Genomic DNA, 21,054 nt, shown 5'->3' on the forward strand with positions numbered 1-21,054 from the left:
TGGCTTAGAATTAGGGTTTTTCTTTAGGTTCATACTATCGACTGGAGGAGAGGAATGAAAAAGGGAGTTGGAAACACCATATAATATTAGTTTTCTGTTCAATCATTTTAAGGGGAAAAAACTATGGAGGATCCTTTTTGGGAAAAAAAATTCTTCAGGCTTCTTCATTGAGTTCTAGATCTCCCAAAGAATCCCAGGGTTTCACTAACATTTCTTTCTCTCTACTGTTGTGACTGTATCTTCAGTGGAGCTCAAATGGGCAAATGACCTTGTCTTTCCATGAGTGACACATGGAGATTTTCAGCTCTGTACAATACTAAATAAAAACATGTACTTCACATATGTATGTGTGGTACATATACGTGTATAATATATATATATATAAAGATATGTACATAAAACAGTGTAAAGAGGTACTACCAAGGAACAGAAATAAGCCTTTTATTATAAGTCTCATATGTACAGGGAACGCCATTTCCCACAGCAGTACAATGGCTGTGTGAAAGAGCCGCTGTCACCGTGCTTACATTAGTGACACCTTTTAAACACTGTTGCACATCATTAACAAACAGAACCATTAACAATTAGGCATAAAAGACACAGGTACACAAAGCTGGCTTCACATAGTTTCACATAGGTTTGGAAAAAAAAAAACGCCACAAAAATAAAATGTGCCAGTAAAAAAAAATAGGCATATTTTAGATTCCACAATACATGATTCTGCTTTTTTTTTAATCCCCCCCCTTTTATTCTTATTTTTTGTACATGATATGCTGAGCTTTAACCTCAGGCTTTCCCTTCCTCTATATCAGGATTTGCAGGCACTTTAGCAACCCAACTCTGTTTTACATACATGAAGATCAGACCCACAAATATAAAAACAGCTGTTGCACCAGAGTCTCCTTCTCATTGTGCATGTGAAAAATGATGCAGTTAAGAGCAATCATGTTGTTTTTGTCATTTTTTTTTGGACACTGATGTGCATTTGGTAGGATATGTAACAATTTCCTTCCACATATCCTTTATTTTCTTCATATGTGTAAAAAAATTTTTAGTGTGGTATCACAATATAGATTTTTTTAAATATGGAAGTACAGATCAAATGTCAGTTATAACAAGACTTCAGGAAAAAAAGGTAGAAAACATATTAGCTTTTAGATCTCCAAAGTGACTATCTGATTTCTCTTTGTCCTGCTCTTCGCCCTCCCTCCCAGACCTGTCAAAACAAAAACTAATTAAAGTATCATCATGTATTGGACTCTGGACTTGTTCTAAGAGAATTCTTTCTCCTTTTTTCCCTGATACCATTTTCACATGACAAAACGTATTTGGAGGCAGATGTGTCTACCCCTCCTCCAACAATCCCATCTCCCTCCACCCCCTTCCCTATAATAAATGACAGTGAAAAAGCAAACTGTTGCTGTGGATTTGATTGGGAAGTTGTATTTATAAATATATATGGTCTTTGATGCTTCCCTTCTTGATAAGATTCTAGTTGATAAAAAGTAAATGTAAAAGGAGCCTTAGGATAACTGAAAAGTGTCACAGTGTGGTTTTATATTAGAATAAAGGAGATTCATCTTTGAAAAGGATATTAGATAAAGAAGGGAAAACCATATTTCAATACTTAAATATTGATCAGAAAGTACCATAAGTGATCCCACTTGGAAATATCTTAAAGCTGTGATTCCTGGTGGATCTTGCTCTTTTGAACTCACCTCTCACCCAAGAGGAGTTAAAAGAAAGAAAGAAGGAGAAATACCGTCCCCAATTCCAGGTTCATTTTATTCTGCAAGGCTGGATAGGCTGTTGTATTAAAAATCCACTGCAGAGCAGAACACACTGCTGCAAACCCTAATAATGAGTCATTGACAGCTAATGGACTGGGCAAAGATGGCCAATACCCAGGGGAGATACTTAGCGTACTTAACGGGACGATTGTCGATTGGCGAGGGAAAATCCTTCCATGAAAATAACACTTGAGACATAGTGGCAAAGACATTAAGGCCCACCACTCCTTTGCCCATATCGCTAAAGGCACTGATTCAGACAACAGAGATATTCCATAGTACCATCAAGTTTTTTAAAAACTTTCCAAAATACAAGTCTTCATAGGAAAATGTCCTTTATTGCATTGCATGGAGGTATATGTCACCTCACCCACTCAAGAATAAAATGGTCTTCCTTTTTCTGGGGTTTGCAATCTGTTTAACCTTGCTACCTGAGATGGGGAGGGGGGAACATCTTGCCGGAAAGGACCTTTGGGAGGGCCATAATTGGGATCCTGGACTTTCTTGTATGAGTCATAGTTGTTAGGTCCATCAGAAGGTGGCTTTTTTTTCAGCTGCTGTTCTTTCCGCCTCTGTTCCTGGCGAAGAAGTTCCTGGGTTTCCAACATCACCCTGGCATTAAAGCCATGCCCTCCCATGTAGCCATTTCTTGAGCCCTGGTAGCTGGAGTATCTGGGATTCTCCTTTGCACTCTGGAAGCCTTCTCCAGGAGAGTAGTTCTGTTCCCAGGAATCTTGAGACACAGAGCTGGCATTCTTTCTGCTTTGCCTGAAAAATCAAAGCACAGATTGGTTTCTGGGAGGGAAGGAAAAAGGTACATTTCAACCTCAACTTTTTGTCACTCTCTCCACTTCATCTGCAAGACACTTTAGAGAAACTAGAACCATCTTTTCCCTTAACACGTGCAATCTTCTCACAACTTCCCACAAGCCAGGTGATGATTCTGCTTCAGCAACTGGTCCTTCAATATGTCTCTCCCTCTCTCACTCTGGGTGGCTACGTTGGCTGCTCTACTTTGGGTAACAACGGGGCCTGCAATCTCGAGGCACTGGCGAGATGCTGTAGGGAAATATTCGGATTTTGGCAGCCTGTGCTAGGGCAATAATTGCCAGCTTTAGGAGGCTACAATTCAATTCTAAACAAGCAAAACAAATATTTTACCCAGCTGCCACCACAATGCCAGAGACACGAGCTAACTTGGAGCACATGTAATGGATTACAGTATGAGTTCAGTTATGAAAGATTTGTCTAGACTCGTTTAGGATTAAAAATGCAACAGGCAGACCCTTCAAGCACTGGCTGTAGAGTTGTATATGTCAGCAGCTGACACTCTTCAGAGGATGTGCTTCTTCTGATTTCAGAATGAGGAAGTTCTGTAGACTAAGCACTATTTTCTTGCCCACTGTACCTTCACCAAAGGCCAGGATAACCTACTTAATTCACTTGCTGTAACCTCGGGAGAGGAAAGTAGATCAGAATCAGAGAGAAATTTCAAATTCTTATCTCATTCTGCAATAAAATGGTAGACCATCTCAAGGAAACATTATTGTTTGGAAACATCTTTAATTTACTATCAAATCTCTAGATGCTTTTATGGATTTACAATAAGATCGGTGATGATAAAGTAAAACAATTTTGTGCCAGAAAGGAAGACATTCACTAATTTTTGCCTTTAAAATAGAACAGACGAGAAGAGAATTAGGCAATAAAACAAAATATATTGCTTCATTCATCAATAAGAAAAAAATTTAGCTACAGTATATATTGCTCAGCCTCTCACCATCAGTGGATACATACAACATGGTTGGATTTTCATATCCTGGACTTTTGGGGGGAGTAAAGAGAGAGGTAACTTAAAGAGGTCCATGGAGCCACTTTTTCAGCCATTGAAAGGAGCAATTCCATCTTTTGTACATTCAGAACTGCCATCAATATGGCCCAAGATGAAATAGGCTTAGAAACATTTTCAGTAAAGTATGAAACGTAGTTGGGTATGTTTTCAGCCAGGAAAAACCCACATAAATTTCAGCATCATCCTCTGATATGACAGTGATTAATTGAATATTCTTCATTATCTCTCCCTGGTCCTGCTTTAATGGAAGCTGGACCATTTATACTACTCATCTAGGTAGAATCCTTAAATATGATGGAATAGCATATTTGCCGAAAGCACTGATTATTTTCACTTAAAAAGTCATAAATTAATCTGCCCAAAGACACAAACAACAGAAAGTGCCTGCATGAAATCAGTGAATTAACATTAATCATCAAACTTTAATTAAAACACTGATCTTGGTACTGATGTTACATTAGCAACCGTGGGCTCTTCTGATAGGTTGGTTATCAAATTCGGAGCAATCAAAAATAGGTTGCAGAGCTGATGGTTCTTTTCATCTCTGGCTACCAAGATACACTCTCCCCACGAAGCCTGAAGCTTTAGCTATAAGGAAATCCTGCAACTTGAGCTGAATTTGAAGTCATACCCAGAAGACAGCCTTGTACAGTGTTCTGTACTTGGAGGAGCTCGCCAATGGCTTATTCATTATGGTGGCAATGATGAGGATGATGTGACTTCAAAGACCATTTATAAGCAGTGCCCTTCTGAGCAGTAGATAGAATTGTTTTGGTTTGAAGGGTTTTCACACGAATTAATATACAGAGATGACATAATTCATTACTATCTAAATGAGAGGAGATCACTGTGCTTAAAACTTCTGTCCCAGGTGCTAAAAATGTTTTAAAATGATTTTTTTTGGGTGGGGGGGATAAGGATGCAAATGGGCTAGTCTGAGGTTTGCAGTAGAAGTTATCAAACTATTAGAAGTGTCTATTTCATTAAAGCAGTTATTTAACATAATTATTAATAATAAAAGGAAGGAAAGGACTCTAGAGCAAAAGTTGACAACTTGCCCTCAGCCTGTTTTTGTATAGCCTTCGAACCAAGAATGGTTTTACATTTTTAAATAAAGTTGTAGTCTGCCAACCTTTGCTTTAGAACATTGGGAGGATTTAAACCCTAGTTACATCAGAAGGTGAGGTCATGGGAAGAAAAAGTATGGGTTGGATGTTCTTTGGGGTCTTTTTGTTCTGATCGATGAAGAAAATAAATTCTAAATTCTTCTTAAGTGGGACTAGAGATAGAGAAATTACTAGAGTCAAAGGAATGTTTGAACAGGTGAAGGATGGATTCCTGGACTGACAACTCAATTAATAAAGGAAGAGAAATATAGCTGTCCAAGCTGGGATTTTAAAAGTCAGAAGACTTCACACATGGATGACCAAGAAGCCAGAAGTCAGCGAAGTAGAGGTTGATGGCATTTGGAATTATCAGGGCATCACATTGCGAATGGGGATTCATTTTTTAAGATCTTGCTTCTCAGTATTTGTTCTCTATATTTGTTCATCTCTGATACAGTTTTTTAACTACATAAATGATATCTTATTTGTTTATATATTTGAATAAAGGCATATTCAAAGGTAGAAATGTGTGGCAAATGTTTATTATCTCACTTAGTATGACTAAGGGGAAAAATACATCAGCTCAGTTAGAAATACCACTATCAGGTGATAGCCAGTGGAATTATAGGCATAATGACTAAGAGAAAATAACCAGCCCCTAAGGATCACTCCTTAGAAATCCAACATACTCCAGGTAAGTCAAACAAAATATAGAGAATCTGACAATGGAAGATTCAGTTCAATAAAATAAACAACAAGTAGGTGCCAACCATGTATAAAGGGCTTGATTTGTCTTTGTTTCTCTTTATGAACAATACTTTGTTTATCTGTTGGAAATAAGCCCAAGAGGAGTTTCTCAACCCATTCATTGGAATAAACATTCTCCTTTGGCAAGAATAATCTTTCAAATATCTTTTTATTCAATTTTCTTCCGCACAGCTTTTGCCGACTGAGCATGTGAGGGCAGGGGACATGCCTTTTTAACTCCTCCAGCACAGGGCTTTCTACACAGCAGGTATGTGATAAATAAGTATTGTTACTATTGCCATGAGGAAAAAAAAATCTTAACCTTTAGGGTCTCCCAAGATAAAGAAAACAGTATAGTTCAAGTTGAGGGGTAAAATGAAGAAAGAGGGAAGACATAATGTCCCAGGGCTGAGAAACCAAGACTTTTATTATGACTAAATATAACATACAAATATATTATGTAAATATATAAAATACGACTAAATATAAAAGCATAAAAATTTGGCCTACGCACAAGCCCAAGGGAAAAGGCAAAAAATAGGCTACGAATCCAAAGAGAAGGAAGAAGGGACTAGGAGAGTAAAAGAAATGGAACCAAGGACAGATGGAAAAACTAAGGAGAGAGACAAGGAAGGCAAAGGAAGTAAGGGGATAAGGGACAGGGAAGAAATAACAAAGGAGGAGTTAAGAGAAAGAAATTTTAAGAAAATCTTAAGGTCAAGAGACATGATTGAAAAGGTTTCTACTTCTTGAGGTTGGGGGAAGGGAGCTCCTTTTCAGGAAAAGAAATGCAAAAGGTAGTGAGATTAATTTGAGAATTGGGAATAAAGGGATTCTCACTAATTAGGGAATGGGGGTCTACTTGGATTCCCTTCCCTCCTAGATCTTATGCATATCCTGAATCAATTGCCAGCTGGCTAATGTTTCTTATTTGACATTTTAAGATGTAACTGTAATCCAGCTAAAGATTTTCTTAATTACTGCTAGAATTTGCAAACCACCCTCATTCCCATATAAGTCTATAATTCAAACCACCTTATCTAATGTTAGCACAGGAGAAGTTGGATAAAAAGACCCAGCCATTTGTTTTATTTTATGTTCAACTTGGTAATGACCTGGACTTGCTTTTCACTTTGGTGAAATCTTTTTGGTTTCAAATACCAAACCAACTTGTTTAGACAAAACTCTGCTAATTGTCAACATCCGAAAATTAAAGATCCTGTGTCTTTGAAGAAAATCACATGGCAGAAAATTGGACATGGTCTGCCTTTATATTTTTTCCCCTAGTTGCTTTCATATTCATCTGCTTGGTTTCTTTAGCTTCAGCTTTCTATATACAGTACTACCTTTCAGTGAACTGCTTCATAAGAGATCAAATTGTAAATAAACTTTAATATTAATATTGATGCAACTTAGACACCATGAAGAACAATATTTCCAAGCAAATGAAAGTATGGACATCATCTAGACAATTTTTCAGCCCATCAAGTCCCCAGTTGAAAAGGATCCTATTTAGGGTTAAGATAACTAATTTGGGCCTTTTTGTTTTTTCTACTTCAAATGCCAAGAAACTCAGAATCTCTAATTTTCAGGCAAAGATATGATATTGACAAAGAATCCAAATCCTTAACAGTAATGGCACCACAACCAATCCAAGAATGACAGCTTTGTGAGGTAGCATGGTACCATGGGAGAAAGAACCCTGGATTTGGGCATAGAAGAATTGGAGCTGAAGTTGTAGATTTCAGTAGCATTTTAGCAGGTTACTAAAAAATATCAAGGGGGGTGGGTAGAAATGGGGAGAACATTTGTAACTCAAAATCTTGTGGAAACCAATGCTGAAAACTAAAAAATATCAAATAAAAAAACATAAAACATTTCAAAAAAATATTAAGCACGTGAAAATTACTCTGTACTCTGTAAATCTCAACACAGAAACATCCAATTATTGCTTGGGGGGGGCAATACGATTCAATAAACATTTATCAAGTACCTATCATGCATCTGGTGCCATGTCGAATACTGGGGATACAGAAAGAGGTAAAAGATAGTCCCTGCCCACTAGGAACTTATGATCTAATAGGTCCTTTTCAACAAGTGGAACTTTTCACAGGACTAAAGCATGCATTTGTGGAACATCAAGAGCTGTTGCTCTACTAAAAAACTAAGGACTAAGACAGAAGCTCTTTTTGGGGGGTGTTGGCTAGATGATACTACTGTTGTAGAAGTGACCAGATTGCAAAATAGATAAAGTGTTGTACTTGTGATCAGGAACACCTGAGTCTGAAGGCTTTTTCTGACCTTTACTAGTAACATAAGCCTGGCCAAGGCTCATACCTCTAGTATAATTAACACTAAGTGATACTACTAGTATCAATTAACCTCTCTCAGCCTTGACTGTAAAATAAGAATATTAACAGCATCTACCTTACAGGATGGTTGTAAGGATCAAATGAGATAATTTATGTAAAGCACTTTGCAAGCCTTAAAGCATTATTGGATGCTAGGTATTATTAATAAAATTTAATTAATAAAATTCATGGCATTCTCCATCTCTCTTCTCTGCCCTGTTTTCCTTCCATTGTGGATTGTTGTTTCCATCGTATGATCTCCAAGACTTTCCCATTGTTTTTCATTGCTTCTCCTCCTTTCTCTAGAGCGACCCCCCTCTTCAATCCATTCTCCTCTCCTCCCTTTACTCTTTTTCCCTTGCCATCCCTCTAACCACAAAATAACATATATTAAAGGCAACAGCTCTTACAACGCAACAGAGGAATTCTCTAATGAGTTTTGGTAAAAGGTGTGTTAATCTAGCCGGCTTGATACCTACCACATCTCCCTTAGAATACAGACTTCACAGTTCTGGAGAGCAGGGGAAGTGGCCATGAATATGCCATCTCTTTGCCTAGCATATTTGTTTCTCAGAATGAAAGTGAGAAGACAGCTCAGAGATTTACATAATCAAACTAGTACTTAAACAGGAATTTCTGTTATAAGATCCCTCACAAGTGGTCATCTAGTGTCTCTTTTAAGATTTCCAGTGATGGGTAGCCCACTACCATCCTAATTTTAGATGTTCCTAGTCATTACAAAGTTGGTTTTTTCCCCCAGTAAGATGATCTCCTCTTCTCTTTTTTCTCCCTTTTGCATTAGGACCTATTCTGAAGCCAGGCAATTACCTTCTAGTCATGTAGCCCAGCTGTTTTCTTGCCACTAGTTCTGCTGCTGTTTCCTCCAGAGACCATGCCTTGGGGGACATAATCCTCAATCCATTCAAACCCTTGGGTTTACAAGATTCTGACTAGTGAGTGCAGGAACATAATCTAGCATTGCCCAATCGATCTAGCTGGCTCTGGTCATGTTTCACAGGCCACCCTTCTGCTGCATGTGGACCTCCTTCTCCCCCTCATCCAATTACAGACCTCAAAGTACCCAAAGTGGAGTTCTGGCAATGAAGGAAATAGATGATACATTTGCTTCCCCACCAAACATGACTACCATAGAACCTCTGGGAATGGAAGTAAAACTAAGGGTGGATCCTTAACAGGGGTAAGACCTTGCTTTCGTAGAAGGTGAGAAGCTTGGAGCTGATGCTGTTCCCCTTCCTCCTTCTTCCCCACCCCCCACTATTAAATGTACTGGATAGAGATTTGCAGTATATCCCTGGGCTCCAGTCCTCTTGAAACCTTGGTTGACTACAAAGAACATCTTTATAGAAATCTCCTTTGGACATGTAACTTTTAAGTGGAAACTTTCTCTCTAACATTTTCTAGCATGGGCACTGACCTATCACAGAATCCTTCATTTGGGGAATCATTTGCAAACAATTTTAGGAACTAAAGTGGGAAGAGAAATAAATCAATTCTTCTTTTCTTTTCAAAAGAAAAAAAATCCTCTGAACCTAGAGAAAGGACTATTTCCCCATGTTCCCCCAGGTGTGTCCTTTGGATTCAAGAAGAGCAAGACCAAGCCCTCTTCCACGTAAGAACCCCTCAAACATGAAAAGGCAGTGATCATGTCCCCTCCCCAAGTTTCCTCTTCATCAGGATGAACCTCACCAGCTCCTTCTTTAATATCCCTTCTCTTGGAAAATTAGAAACTTGAAGTCAAGGGAATGAGCAGCATGTTATACCAGCACAGAAGCAGGGTTCAGGAGACCCCAGTTCTAGTTCCATTTCCACAATTGACCAACTATGTGACTGTTAAAAAAAGACACTCTCCCCTAACCCCTTCCCAATGTCACTTGTCCCATTTCTTAAAGAGGAAAGATGATAACACTTGCATGGTAATAATAGCTCCACCAAAATCCTCCTTCAATGCCTCATTATGATTTGGCATTTCCCCTGTGTGCTTTAAGGCTATGGATAGGGAGAGCAATCACTGGCAGGTGATAATGAGCAGAAAAGGTTTAGTGAACAGGCCCAACAGCTGTCCTCTGAGGACCAGCAGAGTTCAGAGAGGCTCATCACCAGAAAGTTGTACACCAGGAAATGTTTTTGCCTCAATAACATATGAAGAAGGGGTTACTATCTACATTAATGAAATGAATACCCACAGTGATGAAATCACAGATTTTGAGACATTATTACCATCAGTGTCTACCTTGGGGCAGCTAGGTGGCACAGTGGATAGAGTGCTGGGCCTAGGGTCAGGAAGACCCCAGTTCGAGTCTGGCCACAGACACTCACCAGCTGTGTGATTCCAGGCAAGTAGCTTAACTTTGTTTGTCTCAGTTTTCTCATCTGTATAATGAGCTGGAGAAGGAAATGGCAAAGCCAAGAGAACCACATACGAGGTCACTAAGAGTTAGCCATGACAATGACCAAACAACAACAAATGCTCAAAACTACCTATCCTGCCCTAACCTCTCTGCTGACCTTCAATCTCGCATCTCCAACTGCCGCCCAGACATCTCAAACTAGATGTCCAGTAGACTTCTTAAACTCAACGTGTCCAAAATGGAGCTTATTAAACCCTCCCCCACTTCCTAACTTCACAATTATTGGTGAGGGCAATACCATCCTCCTAGTCCCTCAGGCGTGCAACCTAGGCATTGTCCTGACTCCTCCTATCTCCATATCTCTCAGTCATGCCCCCTTCTTTCCTCTGAAGCTGGCACCACCCTGGTCCATGCCCTCATAATCTTATACCTGTACTATTAAAATAGACTCTTGGCAGGTCTGCATGCTTCAAGTCTCTCCTCATGCCAATCAATCCTCCTCTCCTAAAGTATAGGTCTGACCACATCACTCCCCTACTCAATAAACTCCAGTGGCTCCCTATTGCTCCTAGAATCAAAAGCCCTTCATAACCTAGTCCCCTCCTACTTTTCCAGTCTTCTTACACTTTACTCTCCACCATGTACTCTTTGATCCACTGACACTGGCCTCCTGGCTGTTACTTCAACAAGATGCTCCAACTTGCAACTCTTGACATTTTTTCTGCCTGTTCCTCCTCTTGGAATGCTCTCTCTTCACATCTCTGCCTATTGGCTTCCTTTAAGGCTCCACTAAAATGCCATTTTCTATAAGAAGCTTTTCCCAACCCCTCTTAATTCTTTCATAATTTTCCCCTCGTCATTCTGTATATAGTGTGTTTGTACATATTTTTTTGTTTAATGCCTCCTCCATTAGATTGTGAGCTTCTTAAGGGCAGAAACTGTCTTTTGCCTCTTTTGGTATCCTCAGAACTTAGCACAGCAACTGGCACATAGTAGGCACTTAATAAATATTTATTGACTGAGTGACTGGTATACCCTGGACAAAGAAAAAAAGGCAAATTGGGGCAGTGAGATAAAGGAGGAGAGGAGAGGGAAGGACAGTGGGCTATTAAATCTGATGGTAAGAAATGCTTTGATTGATAGGGAATAATCCACGGAATGAACTAGATGCCACATGGTTTTACTGCTCCCTTTGGCAGGTCTTTCAATTCCCTAACCCTATCCATTTCAAGAAGAGTTTCATAGAAGAAAGCTCCCTGAGAATCTGTCAAGAAATCAGGTTGGTGTTACCCCATTTCTATGACCTCCATATCAACTAACAAGAGGGGTGGGGAAAAAGATTTGGGGACAAGTAATATGACACGGTTTATAAATACTTCCCTTAAGCAGCTCTAAAATTGAAAATAATGCATGTCAAAATATTTTTCAAGACTGATTGTACTTTATTCCCCTCTTAAAGACTCAATGTTAAAAAAAATACCCAGTGTTCCATCTAAACTGGGCTACTTCCTATTTCCTGTGCATAAGAGACCACCTCTCTCCTCCATTTCTTTTCAGAGGCTATCCCGCATTTCTAGAACATTCTCCCTTCTTACCTCTTCCTCTTGAAACTCCATTTTTATGACTCAGATCAAGTAACACTTTTTACAAGAGACCTTTTCTGATTCATCTCATTGTTAGGACCCCCATCCTGAAATTGTTTTGTTTTTGATTGCATATACATCTTGTCCTTACTTATCTGCATACATGGTGTAGTCAGTAATATGGAAGGTCCTTGAAAACAATGACTGTATTGTTTAAGTTTCTGCAATCTCAGCATTGAATATAATGCTTAGAGAAATTGGCTTGAATTGAACCGAAGCCTGCCAATGTATGGAAGACCACCAACTAACTTCTCACCAAGTGGTATATCAGTGATCTAAAGTGCTATGGATAGACATACCAACTCGAAACCCTTTTTGTTCCCAATTCCCCAATGACTACCCCTTGGTTATCTGGAGAAGTGATTGCTGATTTTGAGGTCTTTCCTCCTGCTATTTGACATGAGAGCCACCCAGGAGTTTTCTCTAAGTCTGGGAGATTTGGAGCATCATAAAAGAGTCATCATACCTCGGTAATGAGCTGTATTGGCGCTGGGCTTGCTGGAAGCTCTCTCTCTCTTCCTGCCTCTGCCTCTGCATCTGCACTTCCACAGAAACCGAATGTCTTCCACTCTGTGTGTAAACTTTAGTGTTTGGCTAAAAGAGAAAAATGTAAGAAAAACATGGGAAAACAATGACTTAGAGAGCATAATGAGTTCAGATACCTTGGGGCATCCTTGTAGATTCATTCTAAAGTATTTACAAATTATTTACACCATTATTTTCCTTCGACATTATTTCATAAAAATCCTTGAAAAGAAAGGGTACAATGGTACAATGGTACAATCCCTTAATACTATATAATAAACAAACTGCACATTTCTTGGCTTTGGAATGCATCGTGAGTCTTTAAAACATTTTTTTTCAGGGTGGGATATATACAGATTTGCTAATCTGGTTCTGCTTTGCATATAATAATACCAAAACTAGGTTGTATTGCTGGGTAAACATCAACTAATAATTTAAGCCAGAAATTTCCCCAAAATAAAACAACATAATTCAACTAACAAGTAGAGGGTGGTAGACTCAAAAGATTAGACAACAAGGTGGACACTGACCTAGGAAAAATCTACCACAATTTACAAAGTAGAAAAAATCCACACATGCAGAACTGAGAATTGGCTACGTACATTATATTTTTAAATGGCGATTACATCTTTCTCAATAGCCATACCAGATAAACTGTAATGTGCCTGTCTTGTGCTTATACTGACATATCATGTGTCTCCCTACAAATCATTATCTTGCAACAAAATGAACCTAGGTGTCTGGGCCACTCCTTTTTTGTGGTTCTACATTCCTCTTTTAGGAAATGGCTGGTATCCCACTACATACATACATACATAGGTGTATAAATTTCATCCTGATCCATAATATAATTATGTTGTTTAAATTTCTAGTTGTTAGGCTATGTAGTATTTTGGCTTGGTTGATCAAAGCATCGCAAATTATTTTGAAGTTAAGTTATTTTTAATCAATCTATGTAAAAGTTCAGGGAAGCTAGGTGGTGCAGTGGATAGAGTTCTGGACTTGGGAGTCAGGAAGACTCATCTCCCTGAGTTCAAATCTGGCCTCAGACACTTATTACTTGTGTGACACTGGGCAAGTCTGCCTCCATTTCCTTATCTGCAAAATGAGCTGGAGAAGAAAATGGCAAACCACTCTAGTATCTTTGCCAAAAAAATCCCATGTGGGGTCATGAAGAGCCTGACAGGACTGAAACAACTGAACAACAAAATCTAAAAGCTTTGGGCCATCGGACATGGTGTTCAACAAAATCTGACTCAGAGTACATATGGAAGAAAGTACAGGCCCTTATGTTTCATTGCAGCAAAACCACTGAACATTTCAACTTTCCACTTACAAGTTGTCCGGCTGCTTTCCAGATCTGGTTGTTAGAAACAAAAGCAGCTCTGCTTGGAGCAGAGGGCTGTGGCTTTTGTTTAATGAAGCATTAAGCAATTGTTCATCATATTGTCAGTGACATGAACTGTTAATTAATTTCCCTCTGGCCTGTGCTACCCAGCTATTTTTATTATGCAAAAATGTGCAAGGGGGTACACTGTGCCTGACAAATGTCCAAGAAGCCAAGATCTTCAGAACTGAAAGGCAATGACATGAATGGGAACTCTCTGTGTGTGAGGTTCTGTGCTAGCTATGTGAACCAGTCTCTGCCCTCAAAGAGATTACACTGTATCAGGAGAAAAAATATATAAGTATATACACTATCTTATTATTCTGTACCTGTGGTCTCATTAGTGCATACTAATTAATGAGCAAGCATTTATGAAGCACTTGCTAAGGCCAAGTACTGCACTAAACTCTGAGGATACAAATAAAAAGCAAAAACAGTCCCTACCCTCAAGAAGTTTATACTCTAATGGAGGAGACGACATATATACACACACATGTACATACGTACACACGTAAATGTAGTCAATGATATGAACTATTAATTAATTTCCCTATTATCATTAATTCATCATTCAACTCTTAATATAAATGACTTAATATCAATATATTAATTGATTAATATTAATGTATGCCTATAGAAAATATGTGCTCATACAAATATCTGTAAATATGTATATATGGATGTGTGCACACAAGACACACATGGAGTGTGTGGAAGGTAATGTTGGAGGGAACACACTAGCAGCTGAGGGACCAGGAAAGGCTTTTGGCAGTAGGTGGTATTTGCCCTGAGTCTTGAAGGAAACTAGGACTTTTCTAAGGTAGAGGTGAAGAAGGACAGCACTGCAGACATGGGGATGGAAGGTGGCATGTCCTGCATAAAGAACAGCAGGGTAATCCTGGGTAACACCATAGAGAAGGTGATGCTAGAAGGAAGCTAGGGATTCTATGGGGCGGTGGTGAAGCAGGTGGGCACCCCAGGGATGGGGAATACCCTGCCCAAGGGCACAGAGATGTTTCCTTTAAGCATTAAGACCTAGTAGAAGTGGGCACGCAGGCTTCTTCTACAACAAAGAGAGCTTTCCTCTAAGCTTAGGGTGTGGATGAATAAAGTTGGCACGCTCTGATTGTTGGTGCGATGCAACAATACAGCAATGTTCAAGGCAAACTTTAAAGCATATGGGTATAAGTAGTGAGCATATTAAAAAACATCCCAGTATAAAAACACCACCACAAAGAGATTAGGCTTTACTATCCCCCAGTCTCCGCTAGTGAATGTTTATAACCAAACTCCCTGGAACAAATGTGTGTTAAGAGATCAGCCCCACAACAAAGTTCACATAACATGTTGGTGGAGGCTTCAGCAAGAAAAACACTGAACCCGATGAGTCCAGCTTATACAAACACATTCGGAGAGAAAGACATTTTCTTCTTACACCCTTGATGCTAGCAGCCTTCAAGAATAATGTGCTGGGCTGGCTTTTGGGGTTAGATTTTCAGGGTTTTTTTCCCCCTTGGCATGGTGAGCAATAAGACATAGGAAAGCAGTAGAAGACCAAGCAAGAAAATGCTAAAGGATTTTTTCCTCCATTAAAAAAAAAAAGAATCACATCTCCTTTCTTCTTTTCACTCAGTATAGCTACATACATGTGTCAAGCAGTCTTGAAAGATCTGCCATTCCATAGCAGGCTTTAGTAACCAGCCCTTTAAGCTCATGCTGCTCTGTGACATTGCTTGCTGGAGAAGTGAAAAGAAAATGCAAGACTGTGAAGGAATTTCAGGTGTATTTTTAAAGTTGTTTTTCCCAGAGGCCTGAAAACTCACTTCTGACAGATGGGGAAAAAAATTGAGAGTCTTTTGTTTCTTACAGTATTTATTTTCTGACACCACTCTCCCCAAACTCTTCCAACCATGGCCATTTTTATCTTACAGTCTTTACAATCTTGCAATCATGGATTGTATCACGAAATAGGTTCTGAAACTTTAAAATGAGAGAGTGAAGCTTTTATAAAATGAGGCCTCCTACTACAAAATAGAAACATCAGCTCCATTACTGCGATTTTGCATAGTTTCTGACTTGAAGGGGATGCCAGATTTGTGTGATAGTGTCTGTAGTAGGTTCTTCAAAAATGCGTCTATTTTGTCCCTGCAGTTTAGATAAAAATGTCACGGGTTACTAGGTATGCATGGAAATGATATGCAAGTCTCATTCACAACAATATGTAAATAGGTATGAGCTGGCATGTTTTCTATTCTACCTGTACACAAGGTAACTGAAGGGTTATACTTCACTAATTCACAATTTCAATGAGGACCTCATAAAAATGTAAATTGCTAATCATAGCTGTGGAGCACTTTAGTCTCCATCTCCAAAGCAAAGCACAAAAAGTCGCAATTGTGACTCCAGAAACACAAGATGTGTTTTAAAGGTAACAGAAAGTAATAAGGGCAAAAAGATGATTTGCAAATCTTGAAAGAAGTGGATGTTTGAGACTGAAATAACAACCACAAAAACAATTGCGTCAGTAACCCGACCTAACATCTGCATAAAGATCCACAAGTTTGGGCCTAATTGTAATAATCCTGTAAGGCCACCAAATAGACATGGTGACAGCTCTATTTTAACAAAGAACTCTGGCCTTGTTTGGAAGGAGATATGTGACAAGCACTGACCTTTTAGATCAAAAAAGCAGCCGAGGCTGTGTTAACAAAGGAGGCCGTATGATGGAAATAAATATATGCTCATACATTACACAATACGTGGCCCTTCTGGGCCATGGCACTTGAATCTTTTCCCTGTTTGTTTCTCAAACCACATATGAAAACTATAGAGGGTTTTAAATTGAGATGCAAGGAGTTGGGTTTTTGTCTTCTTTTAAAGATAGGAGAATTTAAATTTGGGAAGTGAGAAGCTCCACACTTTTGGTATCAATTACTGGTGTCACATAAAATTTAAATGGCATCACATTGCATATAGTGTTTTGCTAAATAAATTCCTTAATTAAACATTTTTTCAATTAAATGAAATCATTCTCATTTTACCAAAATAAATTAGCTTGCATTTTCCAGTCTGGATTTCAGATTTCACACAAAGGTTATAGCAAATGTGCAGTCAGTTAATAGACCAAAAGAACAAAAATAAACACACCGAGTACTAAGTTTCAGCACTAATTAGAACTAGGTAAGACTTTGTGACCTTTTCTGTTTTATATAAAAGTATGCTTGACATGTATGAGATGAAATTCATTACTGTATGTATCAGAAATTACAACCATATAAAATATTCAGTAGTCCCAAAATGTCCCTCTCACTCTCTGTCTTTACATTGCTATGGAAAGGAGAATATATAGCAATTTTCCTGTAAAAGGTAATTGCCAGTAGGCAACTCAAAATGCACGTGATGAAAGGCTCTGGTCTTTTTTACATATTTCGCTCTATGGAGGATGTGTAGTATGCTGAAAGTAAAGTGAAGAGAATTGTGCATTTCCAAGTAGATGAAAAAAATATCATTGTTGTTATCACTGTTAATAGCAACAGGGCAACCACAGGCTCTCTGAGGTTTTGAGAGCCTGTTTTAGCAACTTAGATGTCCTCTTCTATGATGCATATGAAGTTGCCATCAAAACATTTTACATTTTAAAGTCCAGCTAATGGTATTTATTCAATATTTGATAAATTAGAACAGTCTTAGATTTTAATCAGGATGGTGACAAAGTTCACTTTTTGGCACTCCATCCCTTCTCCCCAACCCTCTCTGCAACTTATCAGACGCTAGAGAAAATATCGATTGAACTCTTGTGGGCCTCGAAGGTTGAAAAGCTTAATTGCTGCTAATGATGTTAGTAATGGTTGAAAAAATCTGCAGAGCATACAAATAACCTTCATCAAATTTTTATAAAAGCCTGTTTTTGTCTCAAAACAGTATTTGTTATCATCTACTTTTCCTGACTAGCACTCACATTTAATGTTTTAACATTTCAAAACATGAGGCTCATTGAAAGTGAATGTGAACAATCTGCAAAATAATTTGGGTCAACAGGGGATGGAAAACTGCCTTTTGCTCCCATGTCCTAATGTTGCTGGGCAGGAACCCCACTATTTCTTATCTACTTCTGCTATGTCCCATCTATATCTATCCATCTCTGTTATCAGAGACTTGGTCCTGGCCAGTAAATACATCCTTCTTATCTAAGAAGGAAGGAAGTGTACTTTTTAAAAGACTGGAGGAACCTCCTAGTGAGTTGTCTTTTGGTAGTCTGAACTCTGGCATTTACTCTGTGTGACCTTGGGCAAAGCACTTATATTCTCTAAGCCTCTGTCTTCTCACCTATAAAAATGGGGCTAATAATACTAATGCTGCCTAGTTGGCATCATTTTGAGAAAAGTATTTTTTATTTCATAGGTAACTCCATTTTTAAAAGAAAGATCTTCATTTGTTGAACATTTGTGTAGAAATACAAGTAAAAGTACAAGTAGTACAAGGGAATCCTTTACTATTGATGGGCATTCTACTTTATGCAGATGAGGCATCATAAGAGGAAAGTGAAGTGTTCAAAGTCCGAGAAAGAAAAAAAGAGTAAATGGTAGAACGTATTATTGCAGCTGCTATCATCACCATCATCATCATCTGTAAAGACAGACAACTGGGAAGAAGGCTTGGCAGAAGAGGGCATTCTCACTGCTGAGTATCAATTTTCTTTTTGAAGTACTGAACTACCTTTAGTCACAAGCAACCTGGGATTGAACGGATTTAGCCGTCTAGCTATTAAAGGCTCCATTATCCCATTTATCAATCCTCTCAGCCAGCAAGTCTCCTTGTGGGTACCACTCAGGTATCTACAAAGTTTTAACAGCATACTGTACTTATGTTGGCAGCCTGCAATTTAATTCTTTTAAAAGCAACACAATGGCCCATCCATAGAATTCTAGATGTTAACCCTACCTTCGGTTTTTGCATCTTAATCTTAAAGATTTATGCCACCGATCATTTCATTTATGCTGTGCCTGGCCCGGTAGGGCATGAGTGGGGAGTTAAAGAACTTTTTAGCTTTCTTTACTAAAATCTGGGTTCACTTCAAATCATGGAGCTAAGGAAGTGTTCTGGGCTCTTTGTCTACCTCAGGACCTTTTGTGCTACAAAACAATTCCCCCAGGGCCCAAGCAAGATTTTAAACAAAACCCCTGACCCAGGTGATTCTTTACCCCTAGACTTTACAGAGAACATTTTGAGATGAGGTGAATTGAAAAGGGCACTTTGATGAATTTTCTGTAGCATTCTACTACTCATGTAAAGTAATCAGCTTACATAGTTTTTCAGGTTCATTTCTATGTGCTACATCTGGATGCATTTTGCATATGGGCACTTCTTATAAGCTCTACAGTTCCAAGCTAATATGTTCTAAGTTGTACACCACAGCTCAAAGAGAAGTTTACGGTTCCTTAACGCTAAAATGATTATAAATCCTTCCAATGGGTGAGATCATGGCTTTATCCTTTCCAAGCACAGTGATCTTTCAAGGTCAGAATACATAAGGGAAACAATCATTCCAAGATATTCAGGGCTCATTTTGTAAAGCAGATAGCCAACAAAAGCCACACACCAAGCTGCAGTTATCAACTGAGCAGCTCTTATTAAGGCACCAATGAGCATCAGAATTAAAATTAATACATTAAATGGAATTACAGTCACTTTGAACTCATTTACATGCTCAGTAGAATGGGAAGTACTTTGCAAGATCTCAATTGTTTGAAAATGAAAAAGAAAAAAAAGAAAAGAAAAAAGAAAAGGTCACTGTTCTGACCCACAATTTAGGAAATTATTCCATTCCTAAGGTAATCAGCTTGTCATCCAAACAATTCCCTGGTCACTCATTACAGAAAATGATAATACAGGCCAAGCTGTCTGTCTAAAGTTGCTATGGCATTTTGATATACAACAATTTGGCCCATAACCTTCAGTAGTTGAATTCCCAAGTCTACAAGAGTTCAAGATTTTCTCAAACATTTTTCCCATCTCCCATATTGGGAATAAGCAGCAGATTATACAGAAATTATGCCAAACATCTCTACCCCATTAAAAAAAATCTCATAAGAAAACCAAACTGGAGATTAAATTATGCATGGGTAATCAGTCCTCCAACTTTGATGATTGCTCACACACCTTTGCCTTTTCGGGGCTCTACTTCTCTAACCTACATATTATAAAAATAGCCATCTTCAAGGTGATTTTAAAGGAGCATTTACTATTAGTGTAATGTTTTGTGAATACAAGGCATGACCTTCTACTTGAAGGATCAGAGAATCTCAGAGTTGGTCTAACCCTCAGAGGTCATTTATCTTACTCACACTTAAGGAAAACTCTTCCCTATAGCATTCCCAGCAAAAGACCATTTGGCCTTTGCTCGAAGACCTCCAAAGTGGGAGAAACTACCACCTTTATAGGAGACCTACTCTAGTTCTAATTGTTAGGAAGATTTTCCTTATCAAGCTTAAATTTACCTCTTTGCAAATTCTTCCATTTCCCCGAGTTTTAGGGCCACACAGCACAAGACTCATTTGCTTTCTTCCTCATGGCAACTCTTCAGTTGCTTGGAGACAGCTGTCCTGCTCTCTACCCAACTAAATATTTTCTTTCTTTCTAAGATATGACATGATCTCAAGGCCCTTAACTATCCTGGCTATCCTACTCTGGAGGTATCCCACCTTATTAGAGTCCTGGCTAAAGCAAGGTACTCAGGATTAAACAATTCTCTGAACTCCAGATGTGTTCCATGGGACTCTCATCTCTCTAGCCCCAGATGTTATACTCCAGACAAGCTATTTCACCTCCCTAGATCTATTTCCTCATTTTTAAACAGAGGGGCCAGGCGAGATCATCTCCAAGATCTTCTATGGTTCTAAGTCAATGAGCTGGAATGCTACGTGTTGAATTCATTTCCTCTGGGGTTCTGGGTCAAAGAAACAAAGGACCAACAGTGGTAAAACAGTATTTGCTTTCAGAAGTAATCCTGTTATGACTTCTCAAAATCAAGAAAACTGTCCCGGGCAGCAAACCCATTCATGCAGCATCGAGTTGGACGTAATGTTTCCTATTAACCACTTCCATGAAGAAGTGCTGCTCTTATCGGTAGATTCCCCCATTTTGCTCACTGTTCTTTCCTGTCTCTTTGCTCAAAATTAAACTGGATGAACATGTTTACCAAAGGAATCTATACTTAGGAAACACAATAGGAACAGAACTTATATACTACTGCTAACCTATTCTTCCAAAAGCTCAAGTCTGCTC

The 21,054-nt window shown here is 38.7% G+C and overlaps 1 protein-coding gene across 9 annotated transcripts in view; it reads right to left on the reverse strand.

Moving 5' to 3' along the window:
- Positions 1-424: 424 nt before the first annotated feature.
- Positions 425-21,054, reverse strand: part of PARD3 (par-3 family cell polarity regulator) — a 721,872-nt gene continuing 701,242 nt past the window's right edge. For all 9 annotated transcript variants that reach the window (XM_036761384.1, XM_036761385.1, XM_036761380.1 and 6 more), the window contains 2 exons: positions 12,325-12,452; positions 425-2,558 (listed from right to left, as the gene is read on the reverse strand). In XM_036761384.1, coding sequence (XP_036617279.1) covers positions 2,165-2,558; positions 12,325-12,452 — 522 coding nt within the window. In that variant the 3' untranslated portion in view covers positions 425-2,164. The remainder of the gene's footprint in view (positions 2,559-12,324; positions 12,453-21,054) is intronic.

Source organism: Trichosurus vulpecula, chromosome 5 (assembly GCF_011100635.1).
Source record: "Trichosurus vulpecula isolate mTriVul1 chromosome 5, mTriVul1.pri, whole genome shotgun sequence".
Lineage (NCBI taxonomy): Eukaryota > Metazoa > Chordata > Mammalia > Diprotodontia > Phalangeridae > Trichosurus > Trichosurus vulpecula.